Below are 23,427 nucleotides of genomic sequence, written 5' to 3'. Positions count from 1 at the left end.
TAGCATTTCTTTTAGAGTTTAAAAGTTTGTTAAAAGTTTGAATTAGATTCTAGAACCAGTTTTAGTTTCTTAAAAAGTATTCCAACTTTTAGAAGCATAATGTCTAGCACAGATGTGAATGTGGTGGAACTCGACACCACACCTTACCTCCATCTACAGATGAGAGAGCTAAGGTCACTCTGTAAACTAAAGAAAATAGCAATGGGCTCCAAACCTACCAAAGTACAGCTCCAGGAGCTGTTGGCAGAGTTTGAAAAGGCCAACCCCTCTGAGGATGGCAACACAGAGGATGAAGATAGTGACTTGGAGGGAAATTCCCCCCCTCCAGTCCTACTTAGGGAGAACAGGGCTTCTCAAGCCCTGACTCCACAAATAATAGTCAGAGATGCAGGTTCCCTCACAGGAGGGACCAACAACTCTGAAATCACTGAGGACAACTCCAGTGAAGAGGACATCCAGTTAGCCAGGATGGCCAAAAGATTGGCTTTGGAAAGACAGATCCTAGCCATAGAAAGGGAAAGACAAGAGATGGGCCTAGGACCCATCAATGGTGGCAGCAACATAAATAGGGTCAGAGATTCTCCTGACATGTTGAAAATCCCTAAAGGGATTGTAACTAAATATGAAGATGGTGATGACATCACCAAATGGTTCACAGCTTTTGAGAGGGCTTGTGTAACCAGAAAAGTGAACAGATCTCACTGGGGTGCTCTCCTTTGGGAAATGTTCACAGGAAAGTGTAGGGATAGACTCCTCACACTCTCTGGAAAAGATGCAGAATCTTATGACCTCATGAAGGGTACCCTGATTGAGGGCTTTGGATTCTCCACTGAGGAGTATAGGATTAGATTCAGGGGGGCTCAAAAATCCTCGAGCCAGACCTGGGTTGACTTTGTAGACTACTCAGTAAAAACACTAGATGGTTGGATTCAAGGCAGTGGTGTAAGTAATTATGATGGGCTGTACAATTTATTTGTGAAAGAACACCTGTTAAGTAATTGTTTCAATGATAAACTGCATCAGCATCTGGTAGACCTAGGACCAATTTCTCCCCAAGAATTGGGAAAGAAGGCGGACCATTGGGTCAAGACAAGGGTGTCCAAAACTTCCACAGGGGGTGACCAAAAGAAAGGGGTCACAAAACCTCCCCAGGGGAAAGGTGGTGAGACAGCCAAAAATAAAAATAGTAAAGAGTCTTCTACAGGCCCCCAAAAACCTGCACAGGAGGGTGGGCCCAGAGCCTCTTCACAAAACAATCCTGGGTACAAGGGTAAAAACTTTGATCCCAAAAAGGCCTGGTGTCGTAGCTGTAATCAGCCTGGACACCAAACTGGAGACAAGGCCTGTCCCAAGAAAGGTTCCACTCCAAACTCCAATCCAGGTAACACTGGAATGGCTAGTCTCCAAGTGGGATCAACAGTGTGCCCAGAGCAAATCAGGGTCCACACTGAAGCTACTCTAGTCTCTGAGGGTGGGGTGGATTTAGCCACACTAGCTGCCTGGCCGCCTAACATGCAAAAATACAGGCAGCAGCTCTTTATTAATGGGACAAGTGTAGAGGGCCTGGGGGATACAGGTGCCAGTGTCACCATGGTGACAGAGAAACTGGTTTCCCCTGGCCAATACCTGACTGGAAAAACCTATACAGTCACCAACGCTGACAATCAGACTAAAGCACATCCCATGGCAATGGTAACTTTAGAATGGGGAGGGGTCAATGGCCTGAAACAGGTGGTGGTCTCCTCAAACATCCCAGTAGACTGTCTGCTTGGAAATGACCTGGAGTCCTCAGCATGGGCTGAGGTAGAACTAAAAACCCATGCAGCCATGCTGGGTATCCCTGAACTGGTGTGTGTAAAAACAAGAGCACAATGCAAGGCACAGGGTGAAAAAGTAGAGCTGGAGTCTGGAAGAAAGGCCCAGCCTACCAAGAGAAAAGGAAAGTCAGTTGGGAAACCAACCTCAACACAGTCAGAAAAAGAGAACCTCTCTTCTCAGGAAGAAGTTCTGCCCTCTGAGGGAACTGAGCCTTTGGAGCTTGAACCTTATCAGGTTGAGCTCTTAGGCCCAGGGGGACCCTCAAGGGAGGAGCTGTGTAAGGGACAAGAAACCTGTCCCTCTCTTGAAGGCCTTAGGCAGCAAGCTGCTGAAGAGTCCAAGGGCAAGAAAAATGGAACACATAGGGTCTATTGGGAAGATGGACTCCTGTACACTGAGGCCAGAGACCCCAAACCTGGTGCCACTAGGAGAGTGGTAGTGCCTCAGTCGTTCAGAGAGTTTATTCTGACCTTAGCCCATGATATTCCCCTTGCTGGGCATTTGGGACAAACCAAGACGTGGGAGAGGTTAGTCAACCACTTCTACTGGCCCAATATGTCCCACAAGGTTAAGGAGTTTTGCCTCTCCTGCCCCACCTGTCAAGCCAGTGGTAAGACAGGTGGGCACCCAAAGGCCCCCCTCATTCCACTTCCAGTGGTGGGGGTCCCCTTTGAAAGAGTGGGTGTGGACATAGTTGGTCCACTAGAACCTCCCACAGCCTCAGGAAATATGTATATCCTAGTAGTAGTGGATCATGCTACTAGGTATCCTGAAGCTATTCCCCTTAGGTCAACTACTGCCCCTGCAGTAGCCAAGGCCCTCATTGGTATCTTTACCAGAGTGGGTTTCCCTAAGGAGGTGGTGTCTGACAGAGGTACCAACTTCATGTCAGCCTACCTAAAACACATGTGGAATGAGTGTGGAGTGACTTACAAATTCACTACACCATACCATCCACAAACTAATGGCTTAGTTGAGAGATTCAACAAGACATTAAAAGGCATGATCATGGGGCTCCCAGAAAAGCTCAAAAGGAGATGGGATGTCCTCTTGCCATGTCTGCTTTTCGCTTACAGAGAGGTGCCACAGAAGGGAGTAGGATTCTCACCCTTTGAACTTCTGTTTGGTCACCCTGTAAGGGGACCACTTGCTCTTGTCAAAGAAGGCTGGGAGAGACCTCTTCATGAGCCTAAACAAGACATAGTGGACTATGTACTTGGCCTTCGCTCTAGAATGGCAGAGTACATGGAAAAGGCAAGCAAAAACCTTGAGGCCAGCCAACAGCTCCAGAAGTTTTGGTATGACCAAAAGGCTGCAATGGTTGAGTTCCAACCAGGGCAGAAAGTCTGGGTTCTGGAGCCTGTGGCTCCCAGGGCACTTCAGGACAAATGGAGTGGCCCTTACCCAGTGCTAGAAAGGAAGAGTCAGGTCACCTACCTGGTGGACCTGGGCACAAGCAGGAGCCCCAAGAGGGTGATCCATGTGAACCGCCTTAAGCTCTTCCATGACAGGGCTGATGTAAATCTGTTGATGGTAACAGATGAGGATCAGGAGGCAGAGAGTGAACCTCTCCCTGATCTTCTGTCATCAGACCCAAAAGATGGCTCAGTAGATGGAGTGATCTACTCAGACACCCTCTCTGACCAACAGCAAGCTGATTGTAGGAGAGTCCTACAACAGTTTCCTGAACTCTTCTCCCTAACCCCTGGTCAGACACACCTGTGTACCCATGATGTGGACACAGGAGACAGCATGCCTGTCAAAAACTAAATCTTTAGACAGTCTGACCATGTTAAGGAAAGCATCAAGGTGGAAGTCCACAAGATGCTGGAATTGGGAGTAATTGAGCGCTCTGACAGCCCCTGGGCTAGCCCAGTGGTCTTAGTCCCCAAACCTCACACCAAAGATGGAAAGAAAGAGATGAGGTTTTGTGTGGACTACAGAGGGCTCAACTCTGTCACCAAGACAGACGCCCATCCAATTCCTAGAGCTGATGAGCTCATAGACAAATTAGGTGCTGCCAAATTCTTAAGTACCTTTGACTTAACAGCAGGGTACTGGCAAATAAAAATGGCACCTGGAGCAAAAGAGAAAACAGCATTCTCCACACCTGATGGGCATTATCAGTTTACTGTTATGCCCGTTGGTTTAAAGAATGCCCCTGCCACCTTCCAAAGGTTGGTGAATCAAGTCCTTGCTGGTTTGGAGTCCTTTAGCACAGCTTATCTTGATGATATTGCTGTCTTTAGCTCCACCTGGCAGGATCACCTGGTCCACCTGAAGAAGGTTTTGAAGGCTCTGCAATCTGCAGGCCTCTCTATCAAGGCATCCAAATGCCAGATAGGGCAGGGAACTGTGGTTTACTTGGGCCACCTGGTAGGTGGAGGCCAAGTTCAGCCACTCCAACCCAAGATCCAGACTATTCTGGACTGGGTAGCTCCAAAAACCCAGACTCAAGTCAGGGCATTCCTTGGCTTGACTGGGTATTACAGGAGGTTTGTGAAGGGATATGGATCCATTGTGACAGCCCTCACTGAACTCACCTCCAAGAAAATGCCCAAGAAAGTGAACTGGACTGTAGAATGCCAACAGGCCTTTGACACCCTGAAACAAGCAATGTGCTCAGCACCAGTTCTAAAAGCTCCAGATTATTCTAAGCAGTTCATTGTGCAGACAGATGCCTCTGAACATGGGATAGGGGCAGTTCTGTCCCAAACAAATGATGATGGCCTTGACCAGCCTGTTGCTTTCATTAGCAGGAGGTTACTCCCCAGGGAGCAGCGTTGGAGTGCCATTGAGAGGGAGGCCTTTGCTGTGGTTTGGTCCCTGAAGAAGCTGAGACCATACCTCTTTGGGACTCACTTCCTAGTTCAAACTGACCACAGACCTCTCAAATGGCTGATGCAAATGAAAGGTGAAAATCCAAAACTGTTGAGGTGGTCCATCTCCCTACAGGGAATGGACTTTATAGTGGAACACAGACCTGGGACTGCCCATGCCAATGCAGATGGCCTTTCCAGGTTCTTCCACTTAGAAAATGAAGACTCTCTTGGGAAAGGTTAGTCTCATCCTCTTTCGTTTGGGGGGGGGTTGTGTAAGGAAATGCCTCCTTGGCATGGTTGCCCCCTGACTTTTTGCCTTTGCTGATGCTATGTTTACAATTGAAAGTGTGCTGAGGCCTGCTAACCAGGCCCCAGCACCAGTGTTCTTTCCCTAACCTGTACTTTTGTATCCACAATTGGCAGACCCTGGCATCCAGATAAGTCCCTTGTAACTGGTACTTCTAGTACCAAGGGCCCTGATGCCAAGGAAGGTCTCTAAGGGCTGCAGCATGTCTTATGCCACCCTAGAGACCCCTCACTCAGCACAGACACACTGCTTACAAGCCTGTGTGTGCTAGTGAGAACAAAATGAGTCAGTCGACATGGCACTCCCCTCAGGGTGCCATGCCAGCCTCTCACTGCCTATGCAGTATAGGTAAGACACCCCTCTAGCAGGCCTTACAGCCCCAAGGCAGGGTGCACTATACCATAGGTGAGGGTACCAGTGCATGAGCACTGTACCCCTACAGTGTCTAAGCAAAACCTTAGACATTGTAAGTGCAGGGTAGCCATAAGAGTATATGGTCTGGGAGTCTGTTTTACACGAACTCCACAGCACCATAATGGCTACACTGAAAACTGGGAAGTTTGGTATCAAACTTCTCAGCACAATAAATGCACACTGATGCCAGTGTACATTTTATTGCAAAATACACCCCAGAGGGCACCTTAGAGGTGCCCCCTGAAACTTAACCGACTGTCTGTGTAGGCTGACTAGTTCCAGCAGCCTGCCACACTAGAGACATGTTGCTGGCCCCATGGGGAGAGTGCCTTTGTCACTCTGAGGCCAGTAACAAAGCCTGCACTGGGTGGAGATGCTAACACCTCCCCCAGGCAGGAGCTGTAACACCTGGCGGTGAGCCTCAAAGGCTCACCCCTTTGTCACAGCCCAGCAGGGCACTCCAGCTTAGTGGAGTTGCCCGCCCCCTCCGGCCACGGCCCCCACTTTTGGCGGAAAGGCTGGAGGGAACAAAGAAAGCAACAAGGAGGAGTCACTGGCCAGTCAGGACAGCCCCTAAGGTGTCCTGAGCTGAGGTGACTCTAACTTTTAGAAATCCTCCATCTTGCAGATGGAGGATTCCCCCAATAGGGTTAGGATTGTGACCCCCTCCCCTTGGGAGGAGGCACAAAGAGGGTGTACCCACCCTCAGGGCTAGTAGCCATTGGCTACTAACCCCCCAGACCTAAACACGCCCTTAAATTTAGTATTTAAGGGCTTCCCTGAACCTAAGAATTTAGATTCCTGCAACAACAAGAAGAAGGACTGCCTAGCTGAAAACCCCTGCAGAGGAAGACCAGAAGACAACAACTGCCTTGGCTCCAGAAACTCACCGGCCTGTCTCCTGCCTTCCAAAGAACTCTGCTCCAGCGACGCCTTCCAAAGGGACCAGCGACCTCTGCATCCTCTGAGGACTGCCCTGCTTCGACGACAAGAAACTCCCGAGGACAGCGGACCTGCTCCAAAAAGACTGCAACTTTATCCAAAGGAGCAGCTTTAAAGAACCCTGCAATCCCCCCGCAAGAAGCGTGAGACTTGCAACACTGCACCCGGCGACCCCGACTCGGCTGGTGGAGAACCAACACCTCAGGGAGGACCCCCGGACTACTCTACGACTTTGAGTACCAAAACCTGTCCCCCCTGAGCCCCCACAGCGCCGCCTGCAGAGGGAATCCCGAGGCTTCCCCTGACCGCGACTCTCTGAAACCTAAGTCCCGACGCCTGGAAAAGACCCTGCACCCGCAGCCCCCAGGACCTGAAGGACCGGACTTTCACTGCAGAAGTGACCCCCAGGAGTCCCTCTCCCTTGCCCAAGTGGAGGTTTCCCCGAGGAAGCCCCCCCTTGCCTGCCTGCAGCGCTGAAGAGATCCCTTGATCTCTCATTGACTTCCATTGCGAACCCGACGCTTGTTCTAACACTGCACCCGGCCGCCCCCGCGCCGCTGAGGGTGAAATTTCTGTGTGGGCTTGTGTCCCCCCCGGTGCCCTACAAAACCCCCCTGGTCTGCCCTCCAAAGACGCGGGTACTTACCTGCTGGCAGACTGGAACCGGGGCACCCCCTTCTCTCCATTGAAGCCTATGCGTTTTGGGCACCACTTTGAACTCTGCACCTGACCGGCCCTGAGCTGCTGGTGTGGTAACTTTGGGGTTGCTCTGAACCCCCAACGGTGGGCTACCTTGGACCAAGAACTGAACCCTGTAAGTGTCTTACTTACCTGGTAAAACTAACAAAAACTTACCTCCCCCAGGAACTGTGAAAATTGCAGTGTCCACTTTTAAAATAGCTATTTGTGAATAACTTGAAAAGTATACATGCAATTGAAATGATTCAAAGTTCCTAATGTACTTACCTGCAATACCTTTCAAACAAGATATTACATGTTAAATTTGAACCTGTGGTTCTTAAAATAAACTAAGAAAAGATATTTTTCTATACAAAACCTATTGGCTGGATTTGTCTCTGAGTGTGTGTACCTCATTTATTGTCTATGTGTATGTACAACAAATGCTTAACACTACTCCTTGGATAAGCCTACTGCTCGACCACACTACCACAAAATAGAGCATTAGTATTATCTCTTTTTGCCACTATCCTACCTCTAAGGGGAACCCTTGGACTCTGTGCATACTATTCCTTACTTTGAAATAGTGCATACAGAGCCAACTTCCGACACTAGTGCCCTTTCTCTGGAAGGTGTGTGAAGTTTCTAGAAAAGTTATTTGAAGTGCTTGAAATGTTCAGGTTCCAAGCTGGCCTGTGTGGTCCACAGGGCATTGAAAAAAAGGCTTATGTTCTTCACTGCTTGAGGGAGAGGTGTCTCTTTTGATCTCATCCCAAAAAACTCAGTCATAGAAGAGCCACTGGGAGACGAGGTTCATTCATTTGTTCAGGGCTTCAGTTATTGGGTGACAATACAGGGTGGTTAGGCCTTTTGTGTGGAGACAGGACACAGCTTATTCAGGTGTAAGTGGGGCTGTGCTTAGCTCCGCCCCGTCAAGCCCATTGAGGCACACCTAATCCCACTATTGAGTGACTGTCTGGGAGAAATTCACAAAGTCTGTCAGCTATACCAAGTCATGTGGCTGATGATAGGCTGTAGGCACAAAGGACTAAGGGCAGGACAATACCAACTTTTTAAAAGTATATGTTAAACAAATGGGGCAGTCCCTGTCACCTGTGGACCTGGGTAAATCAGTCAAAAATGTAAAAAGGAGCTCCTGAAACCAATATAGAGCACCGCTGAGCTTTTTAAATGTTTAATTTTCAAAATTGTAATTAAAAATCAGACTTTACCAGTAAAGAGGGTTCATCATTACAATTCCATAGGTACCAAAACATGATATATCTACCTCCTCTCAGTGACGAATTACAGCTTATTAAAAGTAATAAGGCATCCCCAATGTTTTCCTATGGGAGGGGTAGGCCTCACAGTAGTAAAACCCAGACTTGAGAGTTTTTCACTAGCAGGACATTTAACACTCCAAAATGCATATCCAGCCTTTTAATTACACAACACCCTGCCCTATGAGCTACCTAGATAGGGGTGACTTATATGTAATGAAAAAGGGAGAATGAGGCTTGGCAAGGGGAATTTAATGCAAAGTCGACATGGCAGTTAACACTGTATTCATGCTGCAATGGCGGGTCTGGGACAAGGTTTAGAGTGCTGCATAAGTGGATGGCACAATAATACCTGCAAGCCCACTAGTAGCATTTAATTTAAAGGCCCTGGGTATGTGGTATACCACTCTACAGGGGACTTACAAGTAAATTAAATATGCCAATTGGGTATAAGCCTACTAAACCATGTTTAGGGGAGAAAGCATAAGCACTTTAGCACTGGTTAGCAGTAGTAAAGTGCACAGAGTCCTAAGGCCAATAAAAAAACTAATTCAGCAAAAATGTGGAGGGTATGATATGCTGAACCCCTCCAGCTACAAGAGTCCGCTTTTTACTCCCTTACACAAGAGTTAGTTCAAAGCACCAGTATAAATTAGAAATCCAGTTGGACTGAGACCCGTACACAACCCATTAGGCAGCATTATGTAGGAAGTGTTTTCTGGTAATGATCACTCCTATTGGAGTGGCACTCCAAACCCTATTTCGTACATGAATAACACACTCAGAATAGGATTAAGAAACAGGGGTGTACTTTAAAATGATATTTCAAACCCAAGCCTAGAGCATAAAATATGAATGGTAAACACACAGAATGCAAAAATAAATGCAGCAATACATGCCATGGCCAGCAAAAACAATATGAACATTCCTAACATGGTTAGTAAGTTCCTAACACTTTTTAGCTGCTTCTAAGCGCTATGCTAAATTTTAGCAAAAGTAGCAAGACCTATAAATTGAGTTTATTAAGATCAGTTGCACAACATACTTTTCCTCTTTATAACATAGCTGTTTATTTATTCTCTATCACAGCTTTTGTCCGGTAATGACAAGCACTGCAGGGCGGAACCCACTTCTCTGCACCATTCCCGAAGCCACCTCTGGCAGAGACTGGTTGTTACTGCAAACCGGTGTTACCTCTGACTTGATAGTCCTAGCACAAAGATCTTCTAAGTTTTGGTTAGATGTGTCAGTTTTCATAGTATCTTATTGCCAATTATGTCATATTTATAAAATAAAAGTGTACTTGCAGACATGAAAGCATCAACAAGACTAAACAGATATGATGATAAATGATTAATCTCGATTTACATATAGATTATATGGTCCCTATAGCTAAGATAATAAAAAGAAATCAGCTTCCACAGTAAGTGTCCATCATGTTATAGCAAGGTCCATAGCAAAAACAGTAAAATATATCAGCCTCGTTAGGAGCCAGATATACTAACAATTCTGCGGGTGTCCAAAACTTCACACTTTGTACTAAAAGAGATATTAGAATGTAAGCAGCTGCATATTGAAACTAGAATAGGTCTGAATGGGACTTGTCACCATGTTCACGTTAAAGGGAGTTAGTAAGGTGGGGAAATTAGTATTTAGTGAGAGAATTTCAGGATAAAAGAAGATCAGGTTCAGTAGCCATTAGATAATATTTAGTTGAAACGTTTTGTGAAAAGGGGAGTATTTAAACAGCATCTGAAGAAGAGCAAGTCCACTTTTTGTCTTGGGTAGGTTGGTAGAGCGTTCTAGAAGCTAGTCGCTGCTCCTGTGAAGAATCTATTGTATGCTTGTTTTATTTTAAACTTGAATAGTTCTATTAGTAGGGTGATTTTTTTCTGAAGTTTTTGGAGCCTCTATAGTGTGTCAAAAGATTTGCTAGGTAGTTTGGTCTTCTCTGATGGATAGCTTTGTGAATTATGTGGCCAATTTGAATTGTATTCAGGCTTCCATGTGTGGTGACATTTCTTTTTGTGGCTGACTAATCTTGCTTGAGTGTGTGGAATACTGCTTTGTAGGAGAAAGGTGACTGGTCAGGGTTCCAGTTAAGATTGAGTTGCTATAATGATTTCTAAAGATGATTAGGCCATGTGTGATGGTTTGTAGTTGATTGAGGTTTCTTTTTTAAATGTTCTTGAGTGCCTGTAAATGATAGTTTGTGGATTGTGCAATATTGCCCGTTTGTTGATTCAGAACTACATTGGCACTGATCAAGAAAGCCTAGTGACTTAACAGTTGAACCATTCTTCATTACTCCAGTGCAAATTGTGGGCCATGCATAAATGGAGGAGGAACATCTCATAACTTATAAAAATAAAACAGCACATTGACTGCTGTCCTTGATAAGGTGAGGCCAGCACTCTACATCATCCTCATCTCCTCTCAAACCTACACCAGTGACTGATCTGCAGAGCATTTCTTGCACCATCATCTCTCCCCCACCATCTTTCTATGCATCTTCACAACATGATCCACACTTGCTGTTAGAAGAATAGTAGAGAGCAAAGTTACTAATTGCTCCACAGTAAGAAACGCATGGGGCACCCTCCTTTTCCATGCTCTTTTCACCCCTGTAGGAAAATGTGCACTTTTACCCTTCCAAGAACACACTCCGCCCAGCTTAATTTTTTTTGTATTGGATGTCCCCTGAAGAGCTGATCAAAAATGCTCACGTCAGCCAATTCATAAAGTGCTTGGTATGATCCCTTCAAAGCCCAATTAACAAAAATACTAGCCATATAACCTAGAGTTATAACCTGCCTCTCATTCTCCTTTAACCACTCCATCATTTGTGGCTTCTATTTGAATGCTTTCAATCTGAGCTTGATTTACCTTTACTTATAATTCCACTAATCAATCTCTTCTCTCCAGCTACTTCCCAGTGTCTTAAATTGCTGTTTTCTCAAATATTCTTGAGCAATTTATTGTCAACCAGCTGACTCAGTACCTCTTCTTTTTCCTTCTGCTTATCCCTCTAGAATCTGGATGTTGTCACACACTCCTTGGAAAGTGGGCTCTCATATGTCTATATTTTCTGACATTTTCTCACCACAATCACCTTTCTTTGTTCTCATTTCATTTGATTTCTCTCTGGAGTGTCTGATATAGTCAACAAACCAACTATGGTTATAGCCCATATCTCTCTTGGTATCTCAGACAGCGTTGAAGTGGCTCTCCAATCCTCTCTAACCACTTGCTTTTAATATGTAGGTCTTCTTCACATTAAATGCTTACTCTCCCTCCCAGTTAGCGTGCATCAAGGCCTAGTCCTGGGATTATTCTTAGGGATATTTCTTCACCACCTTCTCTTTCTCATGATATCGCCTCATTTTTTTTTCATTTCATTATTAGGCTGAGGACCCTCAAATCATTGTATCCTCCCTTTCTTCTTTATTAGGTAAAATTTAAAAACATCCAAAGCATTTCAGTTGTACAAAATGGTGTGAAGCTTGTGATTTGGAATTTTGCGCTTTATACAACTGAAAGTCTTTGGATATTTGTACATTTTAGATAGTAAAGAAACCTTTAAAAACATTTTTCTCTGCAGCACGTCTAACACCCTAACAACATGTAAATCACCTTTTCCGTTACAATGGGAGAACGATCTTACTATCATACTTGACACTAAACAATGTACTAATAATTTTGCTTGTCACTCCCGAGGTAGAAGGATCCTCTACCAAATACTGATACAATGGAATTGTACCCACACTATCAACCCCACTTATTCAAGCGCTTGCTGGCGTGGTTGTGGAGAAACCGACTCTCGCATACACACCTTGTGGTCCTGCTGACACTTGGGTGATTTGTGGGATAATGTCTTTCTTGCAGTCTTGCAGATCCAGGGTCGGACTGTAGACAAACTCCCTTAATTGGCCTTGCTTGGCAGACAGTCCGCAGGGCTTTACCCAGTCCAATCTATTGCGGGTAAAAAGATATGCCATCTCCTACTAGCAGCTGAACACCATTCTCTTTCTATGGGGAAAATCAACAAAGCCAACTTATGAACTTTAGTTACATAAACTTAAGCAGCTGTTGGGACATAGAATTTAGCGTACGATCTTGCAAACAGATCTCCGGTTTTTAACAAACTATAGAGTCCTATTCTTTTATATCTGAATGAGTGATACAGGGGCTTAATGTGCCCACAAAATCTGAGCATTTGGTCTAATCAACCCTATATTGCTGCTTCAATGTGAAACCATTTGTCGTTCTGAACACTGATGTATAATGACTCTGTATGCCTAATGCCTGGGTGGCCCAGTTTGGGGGTGAAAATCTGGGAGGAGGACATCAAGTTTAAAGTTGGTAATTGTATTTAGTGAAAGATGTTCTGGTTAAACTTTTATATTGCAAAATGAATCGAATGAAAACCATTGAAAAGTAAAAACCTTTTCAACAAGTTGGGCTGTCCCTCAGATATGTGTGGTAAGAGGATTTTGGTGAATCGGGATGTTGGTGTTTGAGAATTCTATTTTTGAATAGACTATTCTTATGTCCTTCTTTCTTAATATGGCTACTGAAAGGCAGGCCGTTCTAGGGTATTTTTAATGTACGTGAAATTGTGACTTGTGAATGAATTGCTTCTAATTTTCACCTTTGAGGGGAGTAGAATAGGTCATTGTGGATAAACTGAGCGTCCATGTTTTAAAAAACAGACCTTTGTAAAAGTTCTGTCCTCTCTGAAGCCTGAATATTGAGATCGTCCCCACATGTAATTAGTGTGACTTTGGATAAATGAAAATTGAGTGCCTTAGTCCGTGGTCATCTTTTGAATACATTTCAGAAAGTAAATCTTAAAGCCGCAGTTAGGGGAACTGACGTTTAATATGTGCCTGGTTGCGTTTCTTTTTCCTTGCCTGTGATATCACCCCAATAATCCTTGTGCTTTTAGGCAGGGCATTATGACCTCCCCATTCTGTTAAACTTCCTCAGTCACTCCAGCTCTACAGTTTACTTGATCAAAATCGGATCCCTCCCTTTAAACAAATAAAAAACTGAACGTTCATGTGTCTGGTCTCTTGAGATGAGTTCTGATCCGCCCAAGCCAACACTTCTTTATCTCATTATCTAAATGTCATTAATGGCCGTGTTTAATTGTTTGTTAGGCTTAGTCACCCCAATACTTAGTGAGTTAAATGTACACATTCTTCAGTGCTTAGCTGTTTGGGGTGACCCTTTGTTTCCTTGATTTTAATGGGTAATGTGCTTATTATTCCGCTCTAAAACACATTTGCGTTTGAAAATGTTTTTCGATCTCTGCAGTACGTGATGTAGCTGTCAAAACACCTGAAATAAATGAAATAGCCTATGTGGTCGACAGGGCATTGAAAGAAAGGCTGATGTTCTTCACTGCTTGAGGGAGAGGTGTCTCTTTTGATTCCATCCCAAAATACTCACACATAGACGAGCCTCTGGGAGACGAGGTTCGTTCATTTGTTCAGGTCTTCAATTATTGGGTAACATGTTAAGCGATGAGCTAAAAATCGTTGATATAAGTATGAAGTGGAGAAATTAACATTGAGTCCCAGAAGTATTAAGCTCAAACATATAGGCAATGAGAAACGCTTTAGAAAATACGGGCAAGAGGTTCCCGCTAAAAATTAAAATAAAAAGCGGGCACTTTGACAGTGACCCAGGAGACGACCAGTGCCTGGATGAGCTGCGAGGCAGCAGGAAGCTAGGGGCCAGATCTATATGAAAAAGTTTTGCACTCGCAAACGGTGCGAATCGGTAAATTCGGCCGTTTGCGAGTGCAAAACAGAGGCCTACAATGCATGAAAGGCATTCGCAGACCACAAATAAGAAATCGCTAAAATTGCGATTTCTTGCGTTGCGGCCTGGAAATTGCGAGTCGCAATTTGCGATTCGCAAATTCCAGGTTGCAAGGCAATGCTGCAAAAAATCGCAAATTGTGATTTTTCGCAGAATGGCATTTTGCACATGCAAAATACCATGGACTGCAACCAGGTGGTAACCTGGTGCAAAATTTTAAAATGCATTTAAAATGCATTTTTAAATTGAACATGTAAAGCACACATGCCCTTATGGCATGTGTGTACTTTACATGTCCCCCCAAAACATTTTTGGGGTGCAGCAGAGGGGGCCATTGACCCCCAGCACCCTGGGGATTTGCATTTCCAAAATAGCGATTTCTGGTTCAGAAATCGCTTTTTTGGAAATGTAAAAAATTCGCAGCTATGGGTCAACAGGCCCATAGCTGCGAATGGGGCAGGTATCGCAATTTGCGATTCCGTAATAGCATTTGCGATTTTTAAGAAATCGCTATTACCGAATCGCAAATGTGATACATGGGACTTTGCGAGTCAGTAATAGCGATTTCTTAAAAATCGCTATTACCGAATCGCTAAGGGCCGTGATGATACATCTGGCCCTAAGAGCGGGGGGCGCGCTTGGGAAAAGACGGTGTTACCTGGGAGCGCGAGGGAAGGCCCGAAGGAGACATCCGAGGGGACAGGGTGATGACGATCAGCACGGGGCAAAGAGGCGGAAGCGGGTCAACACTTGAGTAGGCCTCAAAGGACCCTGGTGATGGGTACACAGCGGATGGGTTGTGGGGGGACAGGGAAATAGGCATGGCGAGGGCAACGGGACTCAGAGGAGGAAGGGGATGGGAGTGAGCAGACAAGCGGTGACCGAGGCAGTGTAAAAGATCGATATTTGAAAAATCCGTTTTTTTTAAACTTATTGTTTCGTATGATTACTTTGCAAAGCAGAAAAGTTTTTACAGCGCCCTTAACACTCAATCCTTTTTACTGACAGTTGTACTACCCTGTCCATAACACTCTACCTTTTCACTGACAGTTGTACTGCCGTGCCCTTAACACTCAGTCCTTTTTACTGACAGTTGTATTACTGTACCCCTAACACTCGATCATTTTCACTGACAGTTGTACTACCGTGCCCTTAACACTCAATCCTTTTACCTGACAGGTGTACTACCGTACCCCTAACACTCAATCTTTGTAAGGAACAGTTGATTTACTGTGGCCTTTAACACTCGATCCTTATCACTAACACACTAACAGTTGTATTACTGTGGCCTTTAGCAATCTATTCTTTTCACTAACAGTTGTGATAAAGTGCCTTTAACACTCGATCCCTTTCACTAATAATTATATTAAGTATAATTAATATAAAATACACCTATTATATAGTAACTATTGTATATTATACTACTATACTATATACATATATGAAGTTCATCTTTTCATTTCTTTGAAAGAAATGCTGCTGAAATCCACACTTGACGACTGTTTTTTTCCTTTTCTGTTCTTGCCAGGACATCAGTGCCATGGAAGAGGAGAAGGACCAGCTGATAAAGAGAGTGGAGCGTCTTAAGAAAAGGGTAATGACAGGACTAATGCTGCTAAATGTCGGCGGCACGGCCCTTGGCATGCCGCTCAGGCCTGGGAATGCAAACAAGGATCAGGGTGGGCATGCCGCGCGTGTAAGGAGGGGGTTGAAGTACCAAGCGAGGGAAGGCGAGCCTCCATGGGCAACATTCCAGGTCTTAAGGGTCACGAGCCTCATGCCTCGCTGTCATCTGCCGCTTAGGGGGGAGTGTTTATGTCTTAACCATCTGACCCGGCCCGCACTTCTTGCTCTAGGTGGAGAGCGTGCAAAACCATCAACGGATGCTTGAGATAGCCAGACAGCTGCGTCTTGAGAAGGAGAGAGAAGAGTCTGTAGCCCAGCAGAAGCAGGAGCAGAAGAATCAGGTATTGTTTCAGAAAACCTTCCAACGACTAGGATTAGATTAAAAAAAATTGGAAAGATACATAAAAAAAAAAAAGTTAAATAATGCTGTTAAAAGTAAGCAGCTTCAGCTGACTGACCTGTAGGGTCAAGTCAGTGCAGTTCCTAATAGATAAGAACCTGTGACAATCCTGAAGGATTCAGGATTCAAAAGAGTTAGTCACGTTGACATATTATTGCCTGGGCCAAAAGCCTAGGGAGCTTTCATAGAAAGGTCCCGTGTTTTTAAAGTCTACCAACTTCCTTACAGGTTGGCGACCTCTGCGAAATACTTCTCATAAGCCTCCCAACCTTGCCAACTTGTCTTGCAACATGGAGGTGCTCACTAGAAGAGTGTGCATCAAGCAGAGTGTGCATCAAGCAGAGCGCGTGCAGGGAGAGCGGGGAATCTGTGCTGGCCACTGATTTTACTTTTTATGCTTCTTAGTCGCTAGAGGATTTAAACAGTTGACTCCGTAAGGTCAACAGGTTTGAAAGACTAAGGGCCTGATTTAGATCTTAGCGCAAAGGTTACTCTGTCACAATGGTGACAGATATCCAGTTCGCCAAAATCTAACCATAATTTATAGTGGAATTTAGATTTAGGCTGACGGGATATCCATCGCCATTGTGACGGAGTAACCCGTCTGAGTTCTATCTAAATCAGGCCCTATGTCTTAGTTTATGGAGTGATATACTTGCTTTATAAGACAGATGCTGAAAGAATAAGCAAGTAGGCACTCTTTGAATGCAGTGATGGAGGTCAGCTGTACCTAGCATGCCCCCATCTGCATTTGCATGGGATTCGCATAAAGAATCCCACCTCACCAATTTTAAGGAGGTAAGAGTCTACTAATCCTTAATCATGGTCATTATGAGATGTCAAGTTGTAGGATATTCATCACAACTAAGGTCTGTTTGCAAAACATTTGATGTGCAAAAAACAGTGACTCCTTCGAGACCCGACTTTTGTACATCAGGCCCAAGATTTGCATGTTAGCACTTTGTGCTGTATTGACCTGCAGGTTCTCTACCTACCACTTACTAAGAAGTGTGGTCTCGGTGTTATGAGATCTCACATCGTGATGCCTGCTAGAATCATTTGTGTGTATCCATTGGGATCCAGGAAATGTTAAAAATAAATATTTTTTGCTTCTAGTACTTTTTCTACTTTTTGTCCCTCCCCTGTGTCGATTTTGATACTGTTTTGGTAGGATTTACTTATTCCTTTATGTCCGCTTTGTTGACAAAATGCACCAGACTGGGTAGGAAGAGGAGAGAGTTGACCATTCAGGGTGTCTGCTATGTTGATAATTGCAAACATTATCTGGAAGTGAAATTTAGAGCTCTCTGTGAAAATGATTTAAAAACTAGAGTGTTGGAAGAAATTTATAAAAGGCAAATAGGTGGGCTAAAGAAGATGTGCGCTGTATTGGTCCCCTTTTTGGACAAGTAAAGTCAAGGTGATCCCTGTGAGGAAATAGCTGCAGCTTTCTGAATTGTCAGAGATTTCACAAAAGGAAGAGCTTCCCTCCCCAAAAAGCAGATTTGCTCTTTTGTGAAGATCTGCCTTCTTCTAAAATAATTTGAAATCACTGTGATGCAGACAGGATCGAAAAGGCCATCTGTAAATTATTCCTTTATGGGTTTCATCCTTGTGCATAGACCCACTTGCCTACGTAGTGTTTCTATTTGTAATGAGCAAAAACAGAGAAAGGCATCCCATGGTTCTGTTATTCTTGGATGTTCTTTCTTGTATGTTTGCCTTGTTTCAAACAATATGTATTCAGAAAGTTTCGAAAAGGTGAAGGCTATGTTTAATGTGAAAGAAGGAACCTTTTCAATATTTACACATCAGCTTCATCAGTTACTGTTGTCACTACAGAAGATGCAGTCTCTGCATCTTCTCAGAAACGTTAATTGAGATAGGCAGTGAACATCCCAGTCTGACTGGTGTGAAGGCAGTGTTTGCGGCGTTGCAAGTCTGAAGCAAGGAATACTTTCAAGTAAAGTTGTGTATCATTGACACATTGGTGAATCTTGATGCTTATACCTGTCAGTACAGCACCACGCAGCTCCATGTCAATCAATCACTCAATCAATCAAATAATTTCTTAAGTGCACTACTCACCCGGTAGGGTCTCAAGGCGCTTTAGAAGTTTAAGGTGATAGAAGACATTATGGAATCCTGGGGGACACTGCAATTGATTGGGGTCTTTTGCGACCTGGGCATGACTATGTGACAAACTGGTGCCAGTTGGACAGGTAAGGGGACATTGCCAGTGAATCCCATTTTAGACTCCAGGGTGCATATGAGAGTGGGATGGTCAACTGTTTTGAAGACAGCTGAGAGGTCCAACAATATCCAGAGCCAGGGGTCATCTTTATCTGTAATCAGCAGGACATCATCTATGATGCGTAAGGTAGTGATATCCATGCTGCAGCATGATTTAAAGTCAGACTGTTAGTCAGGAGATGGTTATCATTTGACGTAATCTTGAAATTGAACAAATACTTTTTTCTGTTATCTTTTATCAGGTAATGACCTATTTTATCTTGGGGTTGACTATTCTCATATAGTGATGACAAAGTTTGGAGAACAGATGCTAGTTGGAAGAAGTTCGATCATTTCAAAACACAAAAATCATGCAGGACAAAATGTTCTGGAGGATTTACCGTAACAGCTTTAGTATGAGGCAACCTGTCCTCCTTTTGCTCTTCCTCTTTGGGGTCATTGAGTGAACTCTTCCCCTCTGCTTGCCAGTATGTTTCCTGGATGTATGATTTATGCTAAGTATGGTGCATGCTGTATCTATTCTGTATATTACTGTGGCCTCTAAATACAATTATGTGAAGCTAAGCCCCTCCTCCAACTAAACTGCTCAGATGATTTGTCACTTTATGAGTGGTTGTTCAAATATCATGGTCAGTGATACATATGTAGAGTAGATACCATAAGTAAAACTCCATATTATTTCTGACCATTATTTGAAATTTGGCACTAGAACTCTTTGATAGACCCTCACTTGGGCTCTGACTGCAACTTTAATCTTCTTAACCCCACTTCAAAATATTAGATCTCTTGATTGCATGGAGCTAAAAAACATGGTTAATAATCCAACCAACAAACTGTTGACATTTCAGGTATATGAGATACACCTTTGTGCAGATTTGTAAAGCAATTTGTTTCTTAGCACTAGAATGTTGCAGAATCTTGTACAATATATCTTCTAACAGCAAATAATGTGAAATGTGTATAAGCCCATATGCCATCAATGTTGAATCTTTAGAATCTGCTTAAAATCCAAAGTTATCCAGCTGTGGAACTTTCATATATTCACATGTTTGAATAATTCCCCATTGTAAGGCTGCGAAACCCCGGTATTTTTATACAGCAGCAAACTGTGTTAGAATAGCCATAATCCTTCACAGCAGTGTTTATTTAGTAGCATTCCCATCTCATTTGAAGCAATCCACTTCGGAAAATGGTGTGGAGGTGCCAAGCTCTCCTACTGCCTGTAGCAGCTACCATAGCTCAGATTTCTACTGAGTGTTCTGTGTGAGCGAGCCCCTGAGAAGAACTCTGCTCTAACCTTCTACTCACCTTATCTTGATACTTTCTAGTCTGCCCTGGAGGCTTGGCCAGCCCATCTTCAACTTTCATTATATTCTGAGTTGTGCTGGGGTAAATGTTGGGAGGAATTTTCCCTTTTTCTTGACCAGGAAGACCTGTAATATAATATTTTGACTGTCTTTAACCAGCAATTAAGGCTTTTAGCTGTGCCATTTATAAATCCTTTCCTTCAAAGACTTCGAAGGGAGGTTGGCACTCTAGGCACTGGAAAACAAAAAATGCCCTCCTAAGAACATTCATGTGGAGATGATTCAGTAAAAAAGTGCTCCACCAAGCACTTCCACGAAGGCTTTGCAAAAGCGGAAACATGTGGAATTCCTTGAGCTGAGCCTATATCTTAATGTTCCAGCAAGCACCTCTTTTGTAGTTTCTTCAGAAAAGTGCTCCAGACAGGACAAACACGAGTCTGTGTATAAACCAGTGCACACATTCAGCTCCCTGGATGACCTGACTAAGCACCAGTCTCTGCTAGTTGATCACCCTCCAAAGACAGTCATACTGTCACTGGCCCCACCAACATCTACAAATATGGGAGATGAGGACTCTTGGGATTCAGTGTATTCTGATTTGGAAGAAGAGGGCAAACTGCCAGACGGCACGGGTAATGAGGAGTGGGATAATTGCATAATACAAAGAGATGTGACAAATCAGCCTTCCAACCAGATGCACCTCTGAATGACCTAGCCCATTTCCATGCAAAGACAGAGAGAGCAGTTAAAAAATTCAATCTTCCAATGTCCTCTGTGGCGTAACAATTTCATAGAGCAGCCATGTAAAGCTATTAGATCTTTCTTATATTGGATTTTGTCCGGTCAGATGGCAGTGATGCCTTTTTTTAGAGAAGTAGTACCGGGTCCAAACACAGGCGTGGCCTGCCTTACAGGCGACCCCAGAAAATACTTTATTATCATGTCTGCAGCCCAGCGCAGAATAAATAACCAGATCACGCTTTCATCTGCACCCTTGATAGGGATGGCAGACACATAGATAAGATAATATGGGTTGTAGAGTTATTTCCAAGCCTGCACCATCCATAAATGCAGAAAATGCTTTGGCAGTTTTATGACTGACAGATGTGTCATGACTTCTCACTACTATTTACTTCATAAAGGAGGATAAGAGTGAGATAAGTGAGTGAGTGTGAGAGTGAGATTGCAAAAGGAGACTTTCAACAGTTGGCTGCAGCAGCTGTATCTGATAGAGACTTCTAGATGCAGCTTTCTTACCTTTGAATTCCCTGGCATCCGCTTAGAATCCAGAATGTTTTTGCTGAGCAATACCCTGCGTGCGCGATTGGGTGGCGTAGTTCAGTTCCACGTGGCTTCGTCAGTGTCATTGAAGCCGTCTGTGACATCACTGTCATCTAAATAGATGCCACTGCGTACGTCAGTTCTTTTCCTTTTGCGCCGGTTAAGCGATGTCCGGGATCGAGCTACCCTTTGCCTTTTTTCGATATTTTATCGAAGATTTTTTGTCGTCTGCGCAAGGATGTCCTCTAGGAAGACTGTGTTCAAGCCGTGCTGCACCTGTCATCGCGCGAAGTCGGTAACGGACTCCCATGAGGTATTTCTCTGGTGACTCGACAGGGACCACGACTCAAAGTTGTCCTCTAACTGCTGGGCCATGGCCCTGAAAGCTTTGAGGTAGCGGTCCCTAAAGCTCATAAAGCCTGGCAGTTGACTTCAGTCGGCGCAACTCCTCGGAAGTCACGGTCCCGCTCAAGGAGGAAGTCGTTGAACCGCTCCAGGAGCCCCAAGTCCTCTTTGTCCCACTCAAGGTACTCTGGGAAGAGGCACAAAAAAGAAGAAGTCTAAGCGGATTTTGACTTCGCTATGGCCGTTGGCCGACGAGGCGTCTCGGGAACGTCGACGTTCCGAGCACAGTTCCGTGGAGCCGTTGCTAGGGCTGACTTCGCGTCTTCCTCCCTTTCCGGGAGCCGGTGAGACCCCCGCTCAACTAAAGGAATTTTACGAGGCCATGCGCCTTGTTTTTGAGCTGGCTGCCCCCGTGGGTGGGTTTTTGGGCCCCGCGGGGTGAGCAGGGGCCCCATCGGGTTCGATGTCGGCGGCTTCGGCAGATCCGGACCGACCGGCACTGGGTTCTCACAGTTGGCCTTCTCCAGCGCCGGTCGCGATGTCAACGTTCCCTCCACCACCGTGCCCACTGGTGGTGGTAGCCCCATCATCATTGCTGATGACCTAGAGCTGGAACAACATCGTATGACGCTGATTCCGACTTCAACGGCGCCGGCTAGTCCCAGGTCACTGCTTGAGCCTTATTTTGAACAGCCAGGCACAGGTGATGAGTGGGAGGGGTCTGAGGAGCAGGACTGGATCTAGGGGAAGCCAGTGGACTGGATACTTGTCCAGATGCTGGCATGCTCTCACCTCCTTCTATGGCTACGGAGGAGGGGGCATCTTATGCATTGTGATGCGTAGGGCAGCTGAGGTCTTGGACCTAGACTTGCATACGGTGCCAGTCAGGACTAATCTCTTGACAGAGGTGCTTCAGCCAGGGGTTGCTACATCAGAGCTGATGTTACCCTTCAATGAAGCCCTCACTGATGTCCTTCTGAGGACGTGGTCCAAACCCAGCACAGGGGCTCCTGTGAATAGGACAATCGGCCGCCGCCATCGACCAGCTCCAAACGACCCTAGTTTCCTCACCCAACACCCCACCCCGGAGAGCTTGGTGGTCCAAGCCTCCACTTCCCTTGGTGCCTTCCCTTCCGCTCCCCGGATAGGGAATCCAAGAGGCTGGACCAACTTGGGAAGATGATAATGTAGGAAGCTGGCTCTGTATATACTATGTCAAAATGAGATATAGTGTGCAGAGAGTCCAGGGGTTCCCCAAGAGGCTTGACAGAGGCAATAATAGATAATACTAATGCTGTATTTGTGGTAGTGTGGTTGAGCAGTTAGGCTTATCATAGGGTAGTGTTAAGCATTTGTTGTACACACACAAGCAATAAGTGAAAACACAAGCTCAGGGACTTAACTTCAGGCCATTAGGTTTTTATATAGAAAAATATTCTTTTGTTAATTTATTTTTAGAACCACAGGATTCATTTAGCAGGTAAGTACATTAAATGAAAGGCACTTTGCATAGTAATAATTAGGACTTTGAATCAAATCGATATTGTACACAGTTTTCATTAAAATGGCAAAAAGCTATTTTAAAAGTGGACACTGCAATTTTCAACATAGGTAGCCCACCGTTGGGGGTACAAGTCAACCCCAAGCACCAGCAACACAGGGCCATTCAGGTGCAGGGGTCAAACAGGAGCCTAAATAACATGGGCGCCTATGGATACGGGGGTACTCCAGTTCGAGTCTGCTTGCAGGTAAGTACCCGTGTTGTCGTAGGGCAGACTAGGGGAGTTTGGAGGAGTACTGGAGGGGCCCCAAGTAGGCACAAAAGCCACACCCTTAGCAGCACAGGGGTGGCCGCGTGCAGTGTGCCAACAGGGCATTGGGTTCTCAATAGATCTCTATATAGGGACCCAGGGGTCACTTAGGCGCTGCAGGCAGGGCACAGGGGGGCCTCTCGGGCAAGCCACTGACTGAGCAAGGGTGAGGGCTGCCTGCTGGTCGTTTGCTGCAGCGGTGGTCGGTTTCTCACGGGCCTGGGGCCTGCGGGTGCAGTGCTTCTCCAGGAATCAGATATCTTCGGCCCGGGCAGTCGCAGTCAGGGGGGTCCTCAGGATTCACCCTCTGCAGG

General features: G+C 45.0%; 1 protein-coding gene across 1 annotated transcript in view; it reads left to right on the top strand.

Moving 5' to 3' along the window:
• IFT81 (intraflagellar transport 81) overlaps positions 1-23,427 on the top strand; it is a 616,811-nt gene that overhangs the window by 159,572 nt on the left and 433,812 nt on the right. The window contains exons 6-7 of the mRNA XM_069214881.1: positions 15,619-15,684; positions 15,947-16,057. Coding sequence (XP_069070982.1) covers positions 15,619-15,684; positions 15,947-16,057 — 177 coding nt within the window. The remainder of the gene's footprint in view (positions 1-15,618; positions 15,685-15,946; positions 16,058-23,427) is intronic.

The sequence above is a fragment of the Pleurodeles waltl genome, chromosome 11 (genome assembly GCF_031143425.1).
Source record: "Pleurodeles waltl isolate 20211129_DDA chromosome 11, aPleWal1.hap1.20221129, whole genome shotgun sequence".
Lineage (NCBI taxonomy): Eukaryota > Metazoa > Chordata > Amphibia > Caudata > Salamandridae > Pleurodeles > Pleurodeles waltl.
Note: the sequence above shows the minus strand (reverse complement) of the source record. Positions and strands in the feature narration are given on the sequence as shown.